Source organism: Martes martes (genome assembly GCF_963455335.1).
Source record: "Martes martes genome assembly, chromosome: 13".
NCBI lineage: Eukaryota > Metazoa > Chordata > Mammalia > Carnivora > Mustelidae > Martes > Martes martes.
In genome coordinates, this window is record NC_137901.1 from 7659829 (window position 1) to 7679338 (window position 19510).

Below are 19510 nucleotides of genomic sequence, written 5' to 3' on the forward strand. Positions count from 1 at the left end.
ATTTGTTGCTATTGAGGGATAATTTCATTCTTTTTTCCCCCTCAGATATAGTTTCCCAAAATTCTTCTTTGTCTTACTGTCATGAAGTTAGAGTTATTCATCATTCCCAGAATCCTTCTCCAGGAAGCAGTAGTCCCCGGCCTTCTGTGGTTGGACGCACAGGCCAGCGACCCAGAGGAGATGGCCAGGATTGGGATGCCGTGTCTTCCAGGTGACCACTGAAAAACCCAGTTAATGTGTGTGTGTGTGTTTTAATCTCAGAGGGAGATTAATAATTTTTCTGTCTTGTCTTTCAAAGCACTACCACAAGTATTGGCCTTATGTTGAATCAGTGGTTTTCATACTTTTTTGACCATGACCCACAGTAAGAAATCATATTATATTCAACTCAATATGCCGTACACAGTCGCATGCTTTTACATATGTGTGTATGTATGTTTGCGTGTGTGTACGCCTGTGTGTGTGTGTCCCTTTCAAAAAAAGATGCTCACAAAGTAGTACTTTGATTCCATATGCTACATAATCAGTTATATTTTCTGTTCTTTTTTATTTCATTAAAAAAACAGTGAAGATTCTGGCCTCTTAAATTGTTTTTATCAGCCACAGATGAAATGTGATCTAATTTAAAAGCATAGCTTTAAATGATAGATACATTTTGATGGTATTTCAAACCCTCATATGTACATTTAATCATAATTTAAATGCATCAGTACTACTATTAAAGGGAATGATTAGAGACGATAAAAGATTCCTTTCCAATGCACAATTTACGGAATTTTACTTATCTATATAAATGCAGATTTTTTTATTTCAATTTTGCTTAAGGGGATTGGTGTGGTATTTGTGTGTTACCTCATCCTTAGGCTACAAGCATCTTATAAACATACTAGTTTCTTCCTTGGTGCTGTTTTAATAAATGCTCGGTGAGATGAACACTCATTGTTGGAGTGATTATTTACTCGTGACACTGCTGCTGCTACAAGCTGACACTGATTCACGCTGTCTGCGTGCTTGGTGTTACGCCAAGTGCTGTACATGCTTTATCTCCTTTAGTTGTCCTCCTGACAGTCCTGTAATAGCATTGGTATTATCTTCATCATCATTTCAGACAAACCTGGTTTGGAAAGGCAGTGAGCCTTATCCCAGTTTATACAGTTGGTAAAGAGGAGGGCAGGGGTTTGAACAGTATGATCTGAGAGCCTGTGCCTAGTCCTCCTGTAGGAGCTGGTGTTGGTCAGACACGGGTTTTCTCTTTACTCTTACGAAGCCTTTCTACCTCATTCTCTGAGCTGTATCTAGTGTGCTGCATGGTTATATCTTTTCACTCCTTGCTGAATACTTTCCTCATGGAGCCTTTTAGAGTTTGAGGGAAGCCCACCTCCTTTTCATATTTTGGGTTGTTGAAATTGAAGAAATGACAGAACATGTATTAAATTTTGGGAGTTTTACATGTTCAGTAGCATTAGTGTATCTGTGATTCAGCTTCAATTATGGATAACATTAAAAGTAAAAAATTTGAGGTCCTTTGTAAATGTGAGGTTCAGGCCTTTCTATAGCATTTTATCCCCATCCCATCACTTGACACCTAAGGTAAGAATTTTTTATGAAGAAGGCCAAGAAAGATGGGATGTTCCACTTTTTGGTATAATTTCAAAATCATGATGTGATGTTGAATATACTAAATGAAGTAATCCATTTCTCCTCACGTTTTTCTGGCATTTTTTAGCATTCTTCAGTTGCTAACATTGGCTTACTTGGAACATTTGGTGAAAATCACAGAAAATCTAGGAAAGTAAATGATTTAGTTTTGCCTCTATAAGTTGATTACAGAAGAACTTTGCTATGAATTGGCTTGCTCTTCTCTAGAAACGAATGGGTTATTAGTGCTAATGTTGATTGCTCTTACAGGAATTTTAAGAACATCATTTTGAAAAGCAATATATAGATGCATTTTTGGTTTCATTTACAATTTCAAGTCATCTTTATGGAATTTAATCTTATAAATTTGTCAGGGTTTCTCAAATCTGAGCAGGCTTGTTGCATGAAGCACTGTAGTTTTGTCCAATGTGAGGCTTCTTATATGCCAGACGGCTGAGAGGCAGTAAACCTATTTGTGGGCTGTCTCCATATTCGAGGGTTATCCTTTGTTTATTTTGCAGTGGAAGTAGTGGTCGTGTTCCGGTGAACTCTCGGGTGTCCGTGCATTCGCCTTTGGATGTGGTACACATAGATCTGCCGGAGCTGGAGACGGAAGACACGCTCGAGCTGCAGTTCCAGCAGCAAAGTCTTCCCCAGTTCTGTGTCTCTATCCTGGAATCAGCAGTTCCTCTCTTAAGAACAGGTTAGTGTTTGAAGTTACAGTTCTTTTTATATAATTTGTCTTTGTTTTGTCTGTTTTCAGGGATTTTTTTTTTTTCACCTACGTTATGACATTTAGAATCTATTTACTTATCTTTTGGGATACAAATTTTTCTTTTCCTTTTTTTTTTCTTAATTTTATTTATTTTTTTGAGAGAAAGAGAGAGAGCACACATGCGAGCCTGAGCGGAAGGGAGGGGCAGAGGGTGGAGCACACACACCTGCTGAGCAGGGAGCCTGGCGCACGGGACTGGATCCCAGGAGCCCAGGATCATGACCTGAGCCAAAGGCAGATGCTTAACCAACTGAGCCACCCAGGCGCCCCTGGGATACAAATTCTTAAGCACTTAATAAAGTCTTATTAAACGTGGATGCTGTGACCAGTGTTTGGATGGAGTATTCCCTTCCATTTATGACTTTTATTGCGCAGGATTCCACTTCCGTATGGCTCTTTGAAACGTAAGCACTGAACAAACAGTGCAGCCAGAGTAAGTTAGAGAAGGTGGGCCAGCATGAATGGAGCAGGATAAAAAACTCTTTGGCTTTTGCCCTTTGGAAACTTTTGCTCTCAGTTGTTCAGTCTTCCCACTCAGTTCGTAGTTAAGCCATGAAAATGTGAAAAACAAACCCCAAACTGGATTCTTACCTTTGCAATTATTTCTTTTTCTAAGGAAAAAAAAAACAAAACCCAAATTTAAAAAACCTAGCATTCTGGGGTTGCTTTTTCTCTCAAATGTGCTAAGTAAATCTGCAAAGATATCCTCAAGTACTTAAACATACATTGTAATATAGTTGTAATTTTAGTAAAGTGTGATAGGAACAGTAATAATACGGCCAGTGTTCCAGAGACTTTAGGACTAGAACAGCAGTTCCCGTTGGCTTTGTGTGCGTGATTTCATGCATTCCTCTCACCATCCTGTTGTATCTTTCCAAAAGCGGTAGTTACTACTTTCATCCCCATTTCACAAATGAGAAAACTGAGGTTTAGGGTGGTTTAGAAGCTTATCCAAATTCAAACAGCTAAAACAGAGGCTTGAACCAAGGTTCTTCTGAAGCCAATGTCCATGCTCCTAAGCACTTAGCACTTTGTGAGGTACAGAAAGGTTTGGAAGCAATAACGATTTTTTGTTCTCTAACTATACATTTTCAGTAGTTGATAAACTTGTCAAGATATAAATACAAGATAAACAAGGTACATATTTTGTGGTTTGTACAGGCTCAATTAAAAAAATCTATCCTATTTCAATGATTTCTCAAGCACTGTGTCTTGTTTTTGCCTGTTTGGAGGTGTAGTGGGGTGGGAAGCAGGATGGAGGTACTGGGGAAGCATGAAAAATGTTTCTATCCTGAGGAAAACCAAATAACCCTTATTTAGCACTGACTGAGAAACTCTGCTTCCAGGAGTTAGAAGCACATATTAATTCATGTACTAGTAGTGTGAAATAAAGAAAGGCTGAACTTTGGCATCATGAAGTATATATGTTTGTCTGCATGCTGTACTGAGAACAGTTTTAGATTTAATGATTTCTCATTTAACCTTTTCTTAATTTGCTGTAAAAAGTCAGATTGATAATTATAAAGCTGTAGCTTGGTACATAAAATTTTCTGAATGTTCTCTTGCCCTTTTGTGATAAATTATTGTATAATTTGTAATTGTTCTATATCATAAGAGGTTTCTAAGAGGACTTGCGCCAGCTGTTCTAATGGGAAAATTACTCTAGACCCTTATGATCTGGTAGTTTGCTTTACTTTTATTCATTGGAAATTCCCCTTTGGTATGTGGGAAGTCTTAATTGAATGTTCACCTTATGAATAGTAGAGTTCCTTTGTTATTCTGTCTCTATGGAGAAAAGAGATTGCTTTGGTGGGTGTGACAGAACAGTTTCTTTGGAATTTTTATTTTATTTTATTTTTTTAAATTTTATTTATTTTATTTTTTTAAGATTTTATTTATTTATTTGACAGACAGAGATCACAGGTAGGCAGAGAGGCAGGCAGAGAGAGGGGGAAGCAGGCTCCCTGCTGAGCAGAGAGCCCAATGTGGGGCTCGATCCCAGGACCCTGGGATCATGACCTGAGCCGAAGGCAGAGGCTTTTAACCCACTGAGCCACCCAGGCGCCCCTGGAATTTTTTTTTTTTTTTTAAAGACTTATTTATTTTAGAGAGAGAGCATGCACGCATATGAGCAAGGGGGCAGAGCAAGGTGGGGGTGGGTATGGATGGGTAGGGAGAATCCTCAAGCATAGTCCATGCTGAGCAAGGAGCCTGACTTGGGGCTCTATCCCAGGACCCTGAGGTAATGACCTGAGCTGAAATCAAGAGTCAGATCCTCGACTAACTGAGCCACCCACGTGCCCCTCTTTTGGAATTTTTATAGAGTTTTAAGTCCATAGAGGCTTGATAACCTGTTTGAGGTGGATTTTCTTGATGTTTTTTCAGGAAATGCCATCATGCATGTTTATTCCTTTAGTTGGTCCAGTGCAAGCTCAGCTTCCCAGGCCACTCAGGTGTGGTGTGATACATACCTCTGACAAGGGCCTTCTAGCGCTAAACAGGAGATTCACAGAATGCATTTTCTAAACCTAACCTGGCTCTTTATCACATATTACATGTAACACGGAAAGTCTCTGAATTAGCAAAATTTTAATCTACCTCACAGTATTTTTAGTTAGATTTTGCTACTTTTTGAATATCTTTCTCATTTATGAGCACATTGAATTTGTTGTACTTAAATAGTACTGTGATTGCAACAGAGGTGTTAATGGTGGCTGTAGATTGTGACTTTCCTATTCATCTCTTTCAGTGATTCTAAAGACATCAAAAAAAAAAAAAAGAGAAATAGGAGTTTGGGGGCATGACTAGAGGATTGCACAGTATGCTATGTAGCTGTTCATTTGAAAGCTAACTTTTTAAATTCTCTCCTGTTTATATATCTAGGTAGTAGACAAGTGATAATAAGAGTTCTGGAATTGCTTGCAGAGGATCTGATACTTATTGGTGAAGCTATTTCAGAAGACATCTGGGATGACAACAGCCTTTTTGCTATAGATATGGTGAGAATCAGTGTTTTCCTTGGGATATGGTAAATAGTGTTTTATTTTATTTTTGTTCTTTTAAGCTGGTTTCATTGTCTCATTAGTCTTTGAAAGCTTTCTTTCTAACCACTATGTCCCAGGCTTATTTTGTGCATTCTGGAACAAGCCATTTCACTAGAAATTCTGGTTTAACTAATTATTCTTATTACTTGTCATGGGGGATATATATTGAGACTAAAAATAGGCCAGTGGGGTCCTTATAGCTACTGTCGTATGATTTTTTTTTTTTTTTTTAGTAATTGAACTAGGAAATATATATTTAAAAAAATGAGTTCAGATTGCTATTTTTCTGATTTTAAGCTTCTATTTCCTTGCTCATATCTTGTACTGTTGCTCATAGAAAGTCTTATTTTTTGGCAATAAAGCTTATTAGCTTTAACCTTCAGCACATACTAAGTAATTTCAGAATAGCAGTGTTAGTATCATTGTGGTCAATGACTGATAATGGTCAAGATTTCTTGGCAGTTCTTTTTGACTCAGAGTAAATCTCAATAAGAATATGCAGTCAAGAGGCACCTGGGTGGCTCAGGTGGTTGAGCACCCAACTCTTGATTCAACTCAGGTGATGATCTCAGAGTCTTGAGGTTGAGCCCCATGTTGGGCTCTGTGCTGAGCGTACAATCTGCTTGAGATTCTCTCTCTCCCTCTGCCCCTCCCCCCACTCAAGCTCTCTTGCATGTACTTTCTCTCTCTCTCTAAAATAAATGAATAAAATCTTTAAAAGAAAAAGGAATATACAGTCAAAACATGTGTGTCAAATCTCTTGAAAGAATTCTTTTCTCTGTTAACAATTTCTTATACGGTTATATTTGTTTTAATTTATTTTTACTTTTGGGAATTGTTTTCTCATAAACATGTAATTCAGAGATGTTCCCCTGTCATCCTGTTCTCTGTTTATTTTTTCCATTTTTATTTTAGTTTTTGCAAATATAAGCAAGTAAGCATGTAGATTGTCATTGCTCTTCTCACACCTTGCATAGGAGGTAGTATGTCACATGTGGTTTTACACCTTGTTTTTATACTTTAAAAATATATCCCATGTGCATGGAATAATAGGTATGGAGATTTTTTCATGTCCATACGTGGAGGTGTTCATCGTTCTGTTTTATAGGCTACAAGTGTCTCAGTGTGTTTATTCGCCAGTCTCCTATTGTTGGACACAATTGCTAATACAAATTGTGTGATGTGAATAACGTGCATATGTCATTTCATACATGTACAAGTATGTCTCCAGGGTAGATTTCTTTAAGTTAGGATTGTTGCACATCAAAACAGTTGTCAGAGGAAGGGTGGTTGTGGGGACCAGCAAAATGGATGAAGGGAAGTGAGAAGTACAGGCTTCTAGTTAGGGAATGTCTAATTCATGGGGATGAAAGGTATAGCAGTACACCATAGGGAATATGATGAGTGATACTTTAATAGCATTATATGGTGACAGGTTGCTATGCTGGTGAGCATAGCACAGAGTATACAGTTGTGGAATCACTGGGTTATATACCTGAATCTAAATGTAACACTGTGTCAACTATACTTAAATTGAAAAAGTATGTGTATTTTAAATCTTAGATATTGTTGCATTCTCCTGTATAACCATTTCATTCACTGACCAGCAGTTTGTTAGAAGGTGTTTTCTCCTACACGCTCAGCAGTAGGGTTTATAGTCAAACCTCAGATTTTTGCCATTCTGGTAAGTGAGATACGGTATGTCAGTGTAGTATTAATTTGTTCTTCTCTATGAGTAGAGCTGAGCATCTTTTTGTAACTTTAAGGGTCATTTTCTTTTCTTTTTCTGTAAATAGTCTGGGCATTTATCCATTTTTCATCCATTTATCTCTTGGGTCATTGGTCTTTTGTTCTTTTAACTGATTTCTATGAGCTTTTATATATTAAAAGGACATTGACTTTCCAAGACAAGTTGCAATTTTATTTCCTCAGGTCTGCCTGCCTGCCTTCTTTCCTTTCCTCTCCTCCCATCCTCCTTCCCTCCCTCCCTTCCTCCCTTCCTTCTTGACTTTCCTAATGATGCTTTGGAGAGTGCAACATCTTTTATTCATTTGTTTGATTTTTTGAAAAGATTTATTTATTTGAGAGAGAAAGTGTGAGCACAGATGGGAGGGGTAGAGGGAGAGGCAGAGAGAGAATCTTCAGCGGACTCCCCAGTGAGTGAGGACTCCATCCCACAGCCCTGAGATCATGACCTGAGCCAAAATCAAGAGTTGGACGCTTAACCAACTGAGTCACAGGAACCCCTTCACTTGTTAATTTTTATATAGGTGGCTTTGTCAGTTGTTTTTTTTTTAAATCAGTTCTAGATTTTGAATCATAGAAAGATTTTCTTCACACCTTGGGAAAAACATGCTCTATCTTTCCATTTCTTTAAGTCTACTTTTTTGTCTTTCAAGAATATTTTTCTCATATAGATTTTGCACATTATTCATTGTTTATTCATATGTATGTGTGTGAATATATATTTGTGTGGGTGTTTAACAACTTCATTGAAGTATAATTGATATAAGTTGCAGGTGTTTTAAAAAGTTTCTTGATACATTGACATGGATATACATGATATAGATTAGTTTGCATTTTCTAGAATTTTCTTTGTAGAATTCATATGCTTTTTTGTCTGCTATCTTTCGGTAGGATTACTCTGAGATGCTGCCATGTTGATGTGTGTATCAGTAGTTCATTTTATTACTCGATGCCATGTTCTTTGCTATTTGTATTTCAGTAGAGAAGATAGTTTTGGAGAGTATGGTTTTATTTATGTATTTTATTGAAAAATGTTTTGATAAGTAATATTACACATGAGTGATCAACATGTGTACAGGGAACTCAGGAATGTTAGGTTACAACCTATTATTTTCTTAATTGTGTAAACTAGCAGTATGTCTGTGTGTAAATGGAAATCATATTCTTTTTTACATTTCAATATGTCGTAAATCATGTCATTTTACACCTTCTGTCTTAAAATTATCAAGTGATTTCTTTGAAGAACTGACATTCTATCTCTTCTATTAATGTAAATTGGTAACTTACGTCTTTCTTTTTTTTTTTTTTTTTAAGATTTTTTATCTATTTCACAGAGGGAGAGAGAGATCACAAGTTGGCAGAGAGGCAGGCAGAGAGTAAGGAGGAAGCAGGCTTCCTGCCGAGCAGAGAGCACGATGTGGGGCTCAATCCCAGGACCCTGGGATCATGACCTGGGCCGAAGGCAGAGGCTTTTAACCCACTGAGCCACCCAGGTGCCCCCGTCTTTCCTTTTTTTTTAATGCTTGCCTCGTCAGAGAAGCAGAAGCAAAATTTATTAGTTACAAAAATATATATTAATTCCCTGAGTTTTGCTGGTTTTTTTCTCTTTATGTTATTTTGACCTAGGTCTGTCTTTGTTGTATTAAACTGTGTTAGGACTGCCTGACCCTTGTAAATAGAGGTTAGAACCTAAAAAACAAAGAAAATACTGATGTTTACTTAATACCAATACCTGTGTTTGGAAAACCCAAACCTTAAGACACACACACACACACACACACACCCTCTTGAAAAGAGAAACACATATTTTACAATAGGTATAATATATTGTTTCAAGTCCTTCATTTTCTTTACCCATAAAATAGGAATAATAGTTCATAATCTTAGTTTTTCTTTAATCCTTAAGGTTATCATACTAGTTGGTAGTACTTTTTGAAGATTTTCACATATTGAAGGTTTTCAACAAGTGATTTTTTTCTTAGAAGTGTGAAGAATGTTTTATCGGTTGCTTCTTAAATTAACTTGAATTTTCTTGGCCAGAACATTTATCTGTAAAAGTTAGTCATTCACTTTTAACTTTTGGCTGCTGATCTTTTATGATTCAATGAATTATTTTTACTTTAAAGGTTAACTCTGTTGTAGAAGTGCCAATTGGTATGATAGAAATGTTAAATAAAACAGTACTGCTTAAAATTATATTTGATTTACTTTTACTTGTTTAAGAGAATGAATGCCTCCTAAGGAAAAAATCTCATGCCTTTGGGTATATATTAATAGAAGCAAACAATAGAATTCTTAATGTCCCTACTTTTATCGAGTTTAAAAAGGAAGATGGAAGCACTATTTTTGTTGAGTCATTAAAAGAACAAAATAATGTGTTACTACCAATTCAGAAAGTAGACACCTGAGGATATGTAATCAAATCTCTAGACTTTTCCCAATAGTGTTAGTAACAGTCATGTCTGGAGCTCCATGGCTTGGTTTGTGTAAGCATAGTCAAAAGCAAACCCCCCCCCCCAATCTCCTGCATTGAATGTTTTTATTTCCTTTGAAGTAAATAAAAGAAAAAATTTTTAAATGAACTGTTTTGTTAAGATAAATTTGCTAAGCACTTATAAAAGTTAGGTTGACCTAAAGTATGACATCTCTTCTTTGCTTCCTGTTGAAATCAAGTCTTTTTAAACTTCATTCACATGGTAAGTTAGGTTCAAGAAGTGAGGATCTTTACCTCATGCCAGATAACCCCAGACCCCTGGGGGGCTGTCTGCCATTCGTTCCTGCTTTGCCCTTCTCCTCTCTCGCTCCTGTCATTGCAGTGTCATGAAAAACAGTCTTTTCTCCTCCTTTATGACTCGTCACTTCCCCATTCCCATCTGACCTGCCGTGAGTGGGTAACTTAGCTATTCAGGCATGTTGAAGAATTGCTGGTTGGAGTTCAAGCGGGGCTGAGAGCATTGTGAACACATCTAGAGAGAAGGGCTTTGTACCCAGAAAGGGCTCAGTAAGGGTAAGTGAAGCCGACTGTGAATTTATAATTGGGTGAGTGGAATCTCTAATTAGCATGGGCCTCCCCTGCTGCTGCCATCAGTTCAGAGACGGTTATTTTAGTTCACCAAACATTTCTGGATTGCCCATTATACGCTAGACACTGGGGGTGCAGGATGATTAAGAGGCAGCTCTTTTCACTCTTGTGGAAGATAGACACTTCTACTGTGACACCAGTAAAACCAAGGTAAGCATACAGGAATAACAGTTAAAGGGGTCGTTTAAGGATAGCACTTACTCTGTTGTAGTCCCCGGTTAAGCACTCTGTGTTTATGAAGTCACTGAATCATCACGGCCCTCTGAGGCAGATAACACATGTTACAGATGAAGAAATGGAGGCTCAGTTTTCTTTTTTAGGGTCATTTTAGAGTCTAGGTTTTCAATCATGTTTTATTGCCAGGGATGCCTTGACAACACTCCCATCTTAGAATCTCGGGGAGGGGGGCACTTTTTGTAAATCATTACCGAGCTGAGTCTTAAATTATAAGCATGATTTGACTAAGCAGTGAAGGTAGGGTTTTATCTGGCAGAGGGGAAGGGAATGACAGGATAGTGGTGGTGACAGGGAGGTGTGGTGTGGCCATGCAAGCCATACCGCATAGAACTCAAGGTGGGAGATGTCGAGAGACACTGGGCTGTAGGGTGTGCTGCCTGGTGCTGAGTAATTCGGCCTCCATTCTGAAGGCAGGATGGGCTTGCTCTGCCTCAACCTGGGGAGGTTTGCACAGGAAAGAAAGGAGGGAAGGAAGTACGGAGTGTGGGGCTGGAAGCGTGGGGGGAGTGGGGGTGGGGGGGGTGGGCAGAGCCCGATCCAGTGACCTATTTCAGAGCCTTCACAGGATCTACTACCTATTTTGTAATGTGCAGATAGTGGAGAAATTGTGTTTACACTGTAAATTCTGTTTTATTGAGAACATTTGGAATATTTTGCTACTCTGTTTAATTCTGTACTTTCTTTTGTAAAAGCCATAAATATCCTCTGAAAACTGGCCTCCCTCACCCTCTCCATCAACTACTTCACAGCATTTTGCACATTTCTAGCCCAACGAATTAAAACTGTGGACCAGTTTCTGTTGTTTTCAGTCCTTTCTTTTCTTAAAACATTAAAACAAACTTTTTTTTTGCTTAGAAGAAATGTTGGAAATGGTGAAAATTGCAAGCCTGATTCTTCATAGTACTTTCTTTTTATACTATCTTGAGAAGCATTCAACGTACCATTGGAATTATTAAGGTTACTTGAAATAGTTTCACAAATAAATAGATTTTTAGAAAAAGCTCTACAATACTGAGATTTTAAATTAAGTTAATGTTGAATAGCAGATACGTTGCTTGTAGGTGTATAAAAGTATTAATTTAATGGAGAGGTGCTGTGTGGAAGTATTGCATGTCAAAATTGTAAGATGGTCTCTGTTTTTAGTTTGTTTTTGTCAGACTGGTAGTTATTAATATAATGGCTTCTGGTTTAAATTTTATTAATTTTTAGTTTTATTTTCTTTGGATTAGAGAAGATACCTTTAAATATATTTTGAAGTTTTCTTTTTGGTTAAGTAAATGGTTTTTGTCAGTGTTTCTTGGACACATGAGGAGTTGTATTCTTTGAAATGTTCGAAGTTTATATCTTCTTATTTATGAATTAAGTTAAAAATGACTGGATTAAATTATGTAAGATCATTTTTGTTTCAGTGACAGGTTTTGCTTGATATTGTATGTTATTCAGATACCACAGACTCAACTCATTTTGGGTCTTTATTCTTAATTATGCATTTCATCAAGAGAACCTGACCCCCTTTATCTAATTTTTTTCCCTCAATTATTTGTTATTCTTATTTCATAGATTTTTTTAATTCATATTTCACTACATATTTAATTTTTAGCCTTTTATGCACAAAGATGAAGGTGTCTTTTTATGTGTCAATTATTTTGTTTTTTACTTTAACATGAAATCATATTTGACTTAGAGGAAAATTTAAACTTTTTATAGCACAATTAATGCGTGGTCTTCTCTCAAAAATTTTTCCTATTTCTTTTGTTTCCTCTTAAAAATCTTTATAGAATATTTTTTCTTCTTTTTTACTTCTGCAATGATTTTAAAAGTATAATAATTTTAATTTTTTTAAAAATTAAAAATCAACATTATCAAATGATCCATGTAAATAATGTTTTCTCATCTATGTAATTTGTGTTTTGTGTATGTGTTAGAACATATATAACATAAAATTTACCATTTTAACCCTTTTTGAGTATATAATTCAGTGTCAGTAAGTACATTCACATTGTTGTACAATCACACTGTTTATCTCCAAAACTTTTCCGTTATCTCAAACTGAAACTCTGTACCCCAGACGGTAACTCTTTTCCCCAGCCCCTGTCAGCTATGATTGTATGTTTTTCTTTATGAGTTTGACTGTTGTAGGTACCTCATGTAAGTGTAGTGAATCACAAAATATCAGTCTTTCTGTATCTGGCTTATTTTACTTAGCATAATATTTTCAAGGCTCATCCATGTTATGTCATGTGTCGGAATTTCGGTACTTTTTTTTTTTTTAAGAATTTCATTCCTTTTTAAGGCTGAATAATATTTCGCCTTACATATATGCAGCATACCACATTTCGTTTATCTGTTCATCTATTGATAGACACATTTCCACCTTTTGGCCATTGTGAATACTGTTCCTATGGACAGTGGTGTACATGTATGCATTCGAGTCCCTGTTTTCAATTCTCATAGATATATTACCCAAAGGTGAATTTGCTGGATCATATAGTATTTTTACGTTTAATTTTTTGAGGAGCTGCCACACTGTTTCCATAGTGACCTGACCATTTTACATATTCACCAGCAATGCACAGAGGTTCCAGTTTCTCTATATTTTTGCCAACACGTGCAGTTTTGCATTATTTTTGATAATAGCCATCCTAATGGATGTGAAGTTGTATCTTATTGTGGCTTTGATCCTTTATATAATTTTTTTTAGGCCTTATAGCTTTTAGTTTTGCTTCTAATATATTTATCCTTGAATAAAAAAATTCTGGCATACATTTTTATCCTTAGTTTACAGGTTATTTCCTATTTTTATTTTCCTATATTCTCAGTGGGAAGGTGAGTGTGAGATCTCCAGTGCTCGTTTGTTCTACTATCTTACAGATGCTGTCCTTTTACCAGCTTGTTTACAGGGGCATGTTGGCGTATGTAAGATGTATTTTGGTCTGTATTGTTATGTTTTGAAAGTTAACTATGTTGTAGTTTTCTCTTGGTATTTTATGTATGCCTTTCAATTTAAAGGATATAACTTCTAGTTAAGTACTAAGTTACCTATAAATATATGATGGCAGAACATTTGCCTTAAAACAATCTTTTTACATGGAGAGTTCATGCAATTTTATATGTAATTGTTTTATAATGATCTGACTTTCCCTGTTTCATTTCTTTTGTAATTTTAGGATCAGTTTGAGTTCAGGGACGTCTCTTGTACTAATGCATTTTCCCCCATTATACCTGCCATTATGTTAACCATAAAGTAAGCTTAATAAGTACTTCATGAGAGTTTTGCATGCTGATTTTTTTTAAAGATTTTATTCATTCATTTGACAGAGAGAGACACAGTGAGAAAGGGAACACAAGCTGGGAGAGTGGGAGGGGGAGAAGCAGGCCTCCCGCTAGCAGAGAGCCCAATATGGGGCTTGATCCCAGGACCCTGGGATCATGACCTGAGCCGAAGGCAGACGCTTAATGACTGAGCCACCCAGGCACCCCTGCATGCCGATTTTTGAAGTTAGAATAATTAAGCAATAGAAACTAGGAGTTTATGTTTCATTTAGCTTTGGTATTTTGTTTATTTTTATTCATTATTAGTTAGAAATATTGTTTGAAAAAACTTTAGGTGTGCTTAGTTTTCATTTGTACTGATTTAAATTATTTCAGCAGGCATGGGTTATTCTTTTTTTTTTTTTAAGATTTTATTTATTTATTCATTTGTCAGAGAGAGAGGACAAGTAAAAGTAGGGGGAGCGACAGGCAGAGGGAGAAGCAGACTCCCCGCTGAGCAAGGAGCCCTATGCGGGACTTGATCCCAGGACCCTGAGATCATGACCTGAGCTGAAGGCAGATGCTTAACTGACTGAGCCACCCCAGCGTCCTGGTATAGGTTATTCTTATAGGGAGGAATAAATTTTTTTTGGTTTTTGTTCTTTAGTCATAATATTTTAAACTATTCTCTGTGAAATTTTCCATACTGGTTCCCTGAAAATTTTTTTTCCTCTTTCGTGTTTAAATGTCTGCAGAAAGAAAAACTGCTCATGGTGTTGGGGTCCCTGGGAGATACCATGTGCTACCATAAAAGTGGAGTGAGCTTGGACCAACCAGAGGTGGTGCTGGTGCACCACCGAATGGCCTTTGTCAGCATTTCACTGTTTGCAGTCCGGGTGCTGCAGATGCTTCTCCCTGTTGAGAAGGTAAGTTAGGTAATGTTGCTTTGTGTTTTTTTGAACTGAACTGTGTGTTCAGTTGCTTAATGTTGCTTAGTGTTTGGAGTATTACAAGTAAGTGCTCTGTCATGTATTTCTTCTGATCATGTCATGGTATACAAAGATTACATTGAGAAAGACTAACGTTTCTGAATAGTTTTGACAAATCATTTGATAGAAAAAACATTAGTTCTAAAAAATTTTTTTCTTTAGGTAGCTTAAAATTATAGTGTTTAGAAAAGTACACAGTTTCGTACCTTTTTACAAAGTGAATATATCTGTGTTTAAAAAGTGACCATCCCCCCAGAACATAAAAGAGTATTTTTTTTTTTTTTTTTTTAAAGATTTTATTTATTTATTTGGCAGAGATCACAAGTAGGCGGAGAGGCAGGCAGAGAGAGAGAGAGAGGAGGAAGCAGGCTCCCTGCTGAGCAGAGAGCCTGATGCGGGGCTTGATCCCAGGACCCTGGGATCATGACCTGAGCCGAAGGCAGAGGCTTTAACCCACTGAGCCACCCAGGTGCCCCCATAAAATAGAGTATTACCAGCATTTCAGAGGTCCCTTCTCATCCATTACCTCTCCTTCCTCCCTTCATGCTGAACTCCTCCTCTCTGACTTCTGTCAATATAGATCAATTTGTCTGCTTTTCATCATTACATAAGTGGAATTCTAAGGTATGAACTGGCTCAAGGTCTTTTTTGAGGTTCATCACTGTTGTTGCTAATAGCAGTTCATTAAGTTCTTATTGCAAAATATGATTCCATTTTATAACTGTGTTAAAGATGATTTTAGTAGCTGTCCATCTTTCTTTTAAATCATCTCTCAGTTTGAATGTTAGTGGTAAAATATCTCAAGTGATTCATGCACAAGTGTTTTGTAGTGTACTTAGTGCAAGAAGAAAGGTGTGGCATGTTTTAATAAAGGTATAAAAGAAATTACTGCAACTAAAGAACTATTTCCTGTCCTTTTATTGTCCTTTGTTATAGACATTTGCCCTTTTGTTTTGTAAGATTCCGAAGAGCATATAGACTAAACTTCGTTTTTTCATAATACTTTTATATGCACTATATTATCAGATCACCTGGGAAAGCAAGAACAAAACATCAAATTTTTGTTAAAGATTTATATATTTATTTGAAAGAGAGAGAGGGTGCATGCACAAGCAGGAAGGGCAGAGGGAGAAGGAGAGAAAGACTCTTAAGCAGACTCTGTGCTGAGCATAGAGCTTGACGTAGGGCTCAATCTCACCACCCCGAGATCACCTCTGAACTGAAACCAAGAGTCAGATTCTTAACTGACTGTGCCACCCAGGCATACTCTAAACATTAAATATTAAATTTAGTATTTTGCTTTAGGGAAAAGAGCATCACTTTTTTTAATTCTAATTTTTAACTTTTATTCATTAGTTACTATGAAGAAGTGACTAATCTGAAGGCATTTTCTGCTTTGAGGAAATTTTCCAATGTTAAAAGTATTATAAGTGAAGAATTTCAGTCATATAAGATTGTAATTGCATTTAAAATATGGAAGTATCACGTTACATAATACATAACTGAAAAATTAGTGGTGCTACACTAACTTGTTATTAAGTATTACAAATGATCAGTCTATAGGTTGAAATATTGATAGAAAACTTACCAATTATATCATATAGTTTTATTTATTTCTTTTTGATTATAGACTTTTTTTCATTTTTGTGCTTCCTGGGCAAGAATCAATTAAAGTAGAAATCAATGATTTGTTTTATTTTGAGTTACTTCAGTGATAGAATAATATAAAGCCTCATGCCTTTTTTACTTTTTCAAGTTATTTTTTATTTATTTGTTTTTGTTTTTGAAGGCAAATAAGTATCTGTGAATTTTGATAGCTCTCTTAAATACATAACTTGGCACTTCATTAGAGAGCTAAATAAGGCCATGGAGGAGATGGTAATTAGGGTATTGGTTTGTAGATGGTTGTAATTGCTTTGATTAAGAACTTTAAAATGAGATCTAAACAAAAATCCTTTGCCATTGCTGTCAAATGTCTTCTTTTAGTTTATATGAATACAAGATTATGCTGCTCTCTGCCTGTTGCTGGCCCACCAAAAGTTGAAGTGCAGTTTGGATGCTGAAACTTCCAGCCTGGAAAGTGGTTTTTAAATATTTGAGTTGCCACTTCCCAGATATGTAATTTGGAAGTTGGAAAATGATAACATGAATCTGTGTAGAGATTTCCTGGATTTGAAAGTTTTGACAAAATGTCCTTGAAGGCCTTTTTGAAGTTGGTAATTATTGGTTTGAAAAGATTTTGGATGGTACCTATGTACAGGTTAAAATGATACATTAGTAATCTTATGAAAAATAATTTATTTGGATAAATCAAATTGGTAAGAAATAAGAGCTAAAAATACTGGCCCTGTGCTGGAAGCAGGATCCAGCGCATCTTAGGAGCTTCTGTGACTGTTTCTTAGCTAGCTGACTGAGGATAGGAAAAATTTGTACCACAAGGCTTTGACTCTTTCGGTGAGATAGATACAGTCTAGTAATTTGCTAGAGCTGATAGGTTCAGAGCAGCACTTCTCAAAGTGTAGTGTGCAAACGGGTCACCTAGGATCTCGCATATTCCCATACTTTAGCTCTGTACTAGGACTTGAAAGTCTGTGTTCTAACAAGTCCTTTAGATGATACCGTGCCTGATCTGAGTGGGAAGGTATAGAGAGAGCAGTGTTTTCTTCTTCCCCCCTCGGCACACGAAATGATATTGTTGATTGTTTGTATCTAATAGTGGCGATGGATTGGCACTGACGTATCTTCACTTTTAGTTCTGACTGACATGTGACTAATGCTTGTATATGTAGGACAGCTGTCTTTAGTCTGTTGACTGATCAGCCCACTGTCCCATGCAGCATTAAACTTGAGTCTGTAGCGTGGTGCTCTCAGTTGCTGAGATGAAGTTTCAGATGTAGGGACGAAGAGTGAAGATGTCAGAATTCCTTAGTGTTGGGGTGAAAAGAAGAAAGAAAAGACATTAATATTTATTAAGTGAGATATGCTAGACGTCTGCTCAGTACTTAATTCTCACATCAGCTAATTCTTACTTTTCTGATTAGAGTTGGAGAAAGCTCTTTTAAAATGAGAAAACAGTGCCTTTGGCATTAGATCCCTGAGGATTTGATATCTTAGCATGTGCCCAACTCACAGACTCTCCCTGGCTAATTCCTCTTTCTCTTCCTAACCTTTGAAAGGAGTAGAACCCCAGGACTGACCAAGGTCCTCATGAGACATCATTCCATTTGTGGTCTTAAATACCATCAATTTGCTGACACCTCCTGGATTTGTAGTTCCAGTACACATGTGTCACCCGAACTGCAAACTCGCATTTATTCACCATCCTTTTTGACATTTTCACTTGGGTGACAGTTGATGTTTCCAGCAACGTGTGTCTCAACCCCAGTTCTTCACTTCCGCTCTGTTTACAGTCTTCCCTCTCTGGGTAGGTAGCGCCTTCGTTCTTCTAGTTGTTTGTTGATCACAACTAAGCAAGAATGCTTAGAGTCATCCTTGATTTCTGTCTTTCACACACACCTAGATCTAGTCCCTCTGCAGAATTTGTCATTTCTTCCTTGACATCTGTCTGGAATCTGAACACCTCTCACCATTCCCACTGCTGTTTCCAGAGTTCAAGCACGTTTCTTGCCTAGATTGTTGCAGTAACTTCATCATTGATGTCCCACCTTCCCCCTTGCACTGTTTCATCTTTTCCCTACAGACTGTTCTTGATGCTTGCTTGAAATTTTCCAGGGCTTCTTCCAAAGACAAGTTTTAAGATGAGCCCAAGCCTTACCTGATGTGGTCAGTTTGCCCCTGCACTGGCCTTCTTGCATCCAGATATACCGTGTCTCTGGGTCTTTGTACTTATAGTTCCCTCTTCTACCAATGCTGTTCCTCCAGATAATCCACATGACTCCTCACTCCTCCAGGTCTTCACTTCAATGTTGCCTTATCAGGGAGGCCTTCCCCTTCTGCTCTGGAGTAGTAACGCTTCCCTTGTTCTACTCCCCATTGTGTCTCTTCCTCTCCATCTTTCCCGTCCCTTGTTTCTCTTCTTAGCACTACTGATCACACCTGATGTCTTCTGAAATACATTGATTTACTCTGCCTTCTTCACTGGAATATTTACTTCCGGAGGGCAGAGGCTCTCTGTTGGCTTGCTCCTGTGCCCTCAGGATCTGGCATACACTAGGGGAATACAGTAGGGGCCCAATAATTTTTTCCTGAGTGAGCAAATAATAGGTGGTCAGGTAACTCAGTTTGTCTCTCTTTTTTCCCCACTAAGAGAGTTCTTCACAGAATCATGAAATTTCTCTTGACTTTCTAAAATCTGCTATCTTAATAGCTGGGATTTTTTTTTTTTTATGGTTAGGAACCTAAAAATTTGATTCTTTTAGTTTCTGATATTTATTTGGCAACTTTATTTCATTGAGAAGCATTATCTAACTGATTCAGTCCTTAATCTTAGATTTTCAGGTAGTAACTAATTATCCTTAAAATAGGTTATCCATGAAAATGAATGGTGACCAAACCTACTTTAATAAAGACATCATTTCAGCCAAAGTAGTGAGCTCTGCCAAATGATTTTCTCCAAACATTGAATTTTTTTTTTAAGATTTTATTTATTTATTTGACAGACAGAGATCACAAGTAGGCAGAGAGGCAGGCAGAGAGAGGAAGGAAAGCAGGCTCCCTGCTGAGCAGAAAGCCCGATGCAGGGCTCTATCCCAGGGCCCTGGGATCATGACCTGAGCTGAAGGCAGTG

At 37.1% G+C, this 19510-nt stretch overlaps 1 protein-coding gene across 1 annotated transcript in view; it reads left to right on the forward strand.

Annotated features, from left to right (window-relative positions):
- The window catches only part of RTTN (rotatin), a 160195-nt gene that overhangs the window by 11955 nt on the left and 128730 nt on the right, over positions 1-19510 (forward strand). Inside the window, exons 8-11 of the mRNA XM_080822236.1 lie at positions 46-211; positions 2160-2341; positions 5297-5412; positions 14530-14700. Coding sequence (XP_080678362.1) covers positions 46-211; positions 2160-2341; positions 5297-5412; positions 14530-14700 — 635 coding nt within the window. The remainder of the gene's footprint in view (positions 1-45; positions 212-2159; positions 2342-5296; positions 5413-14529; positions 14701-19510) is intronic.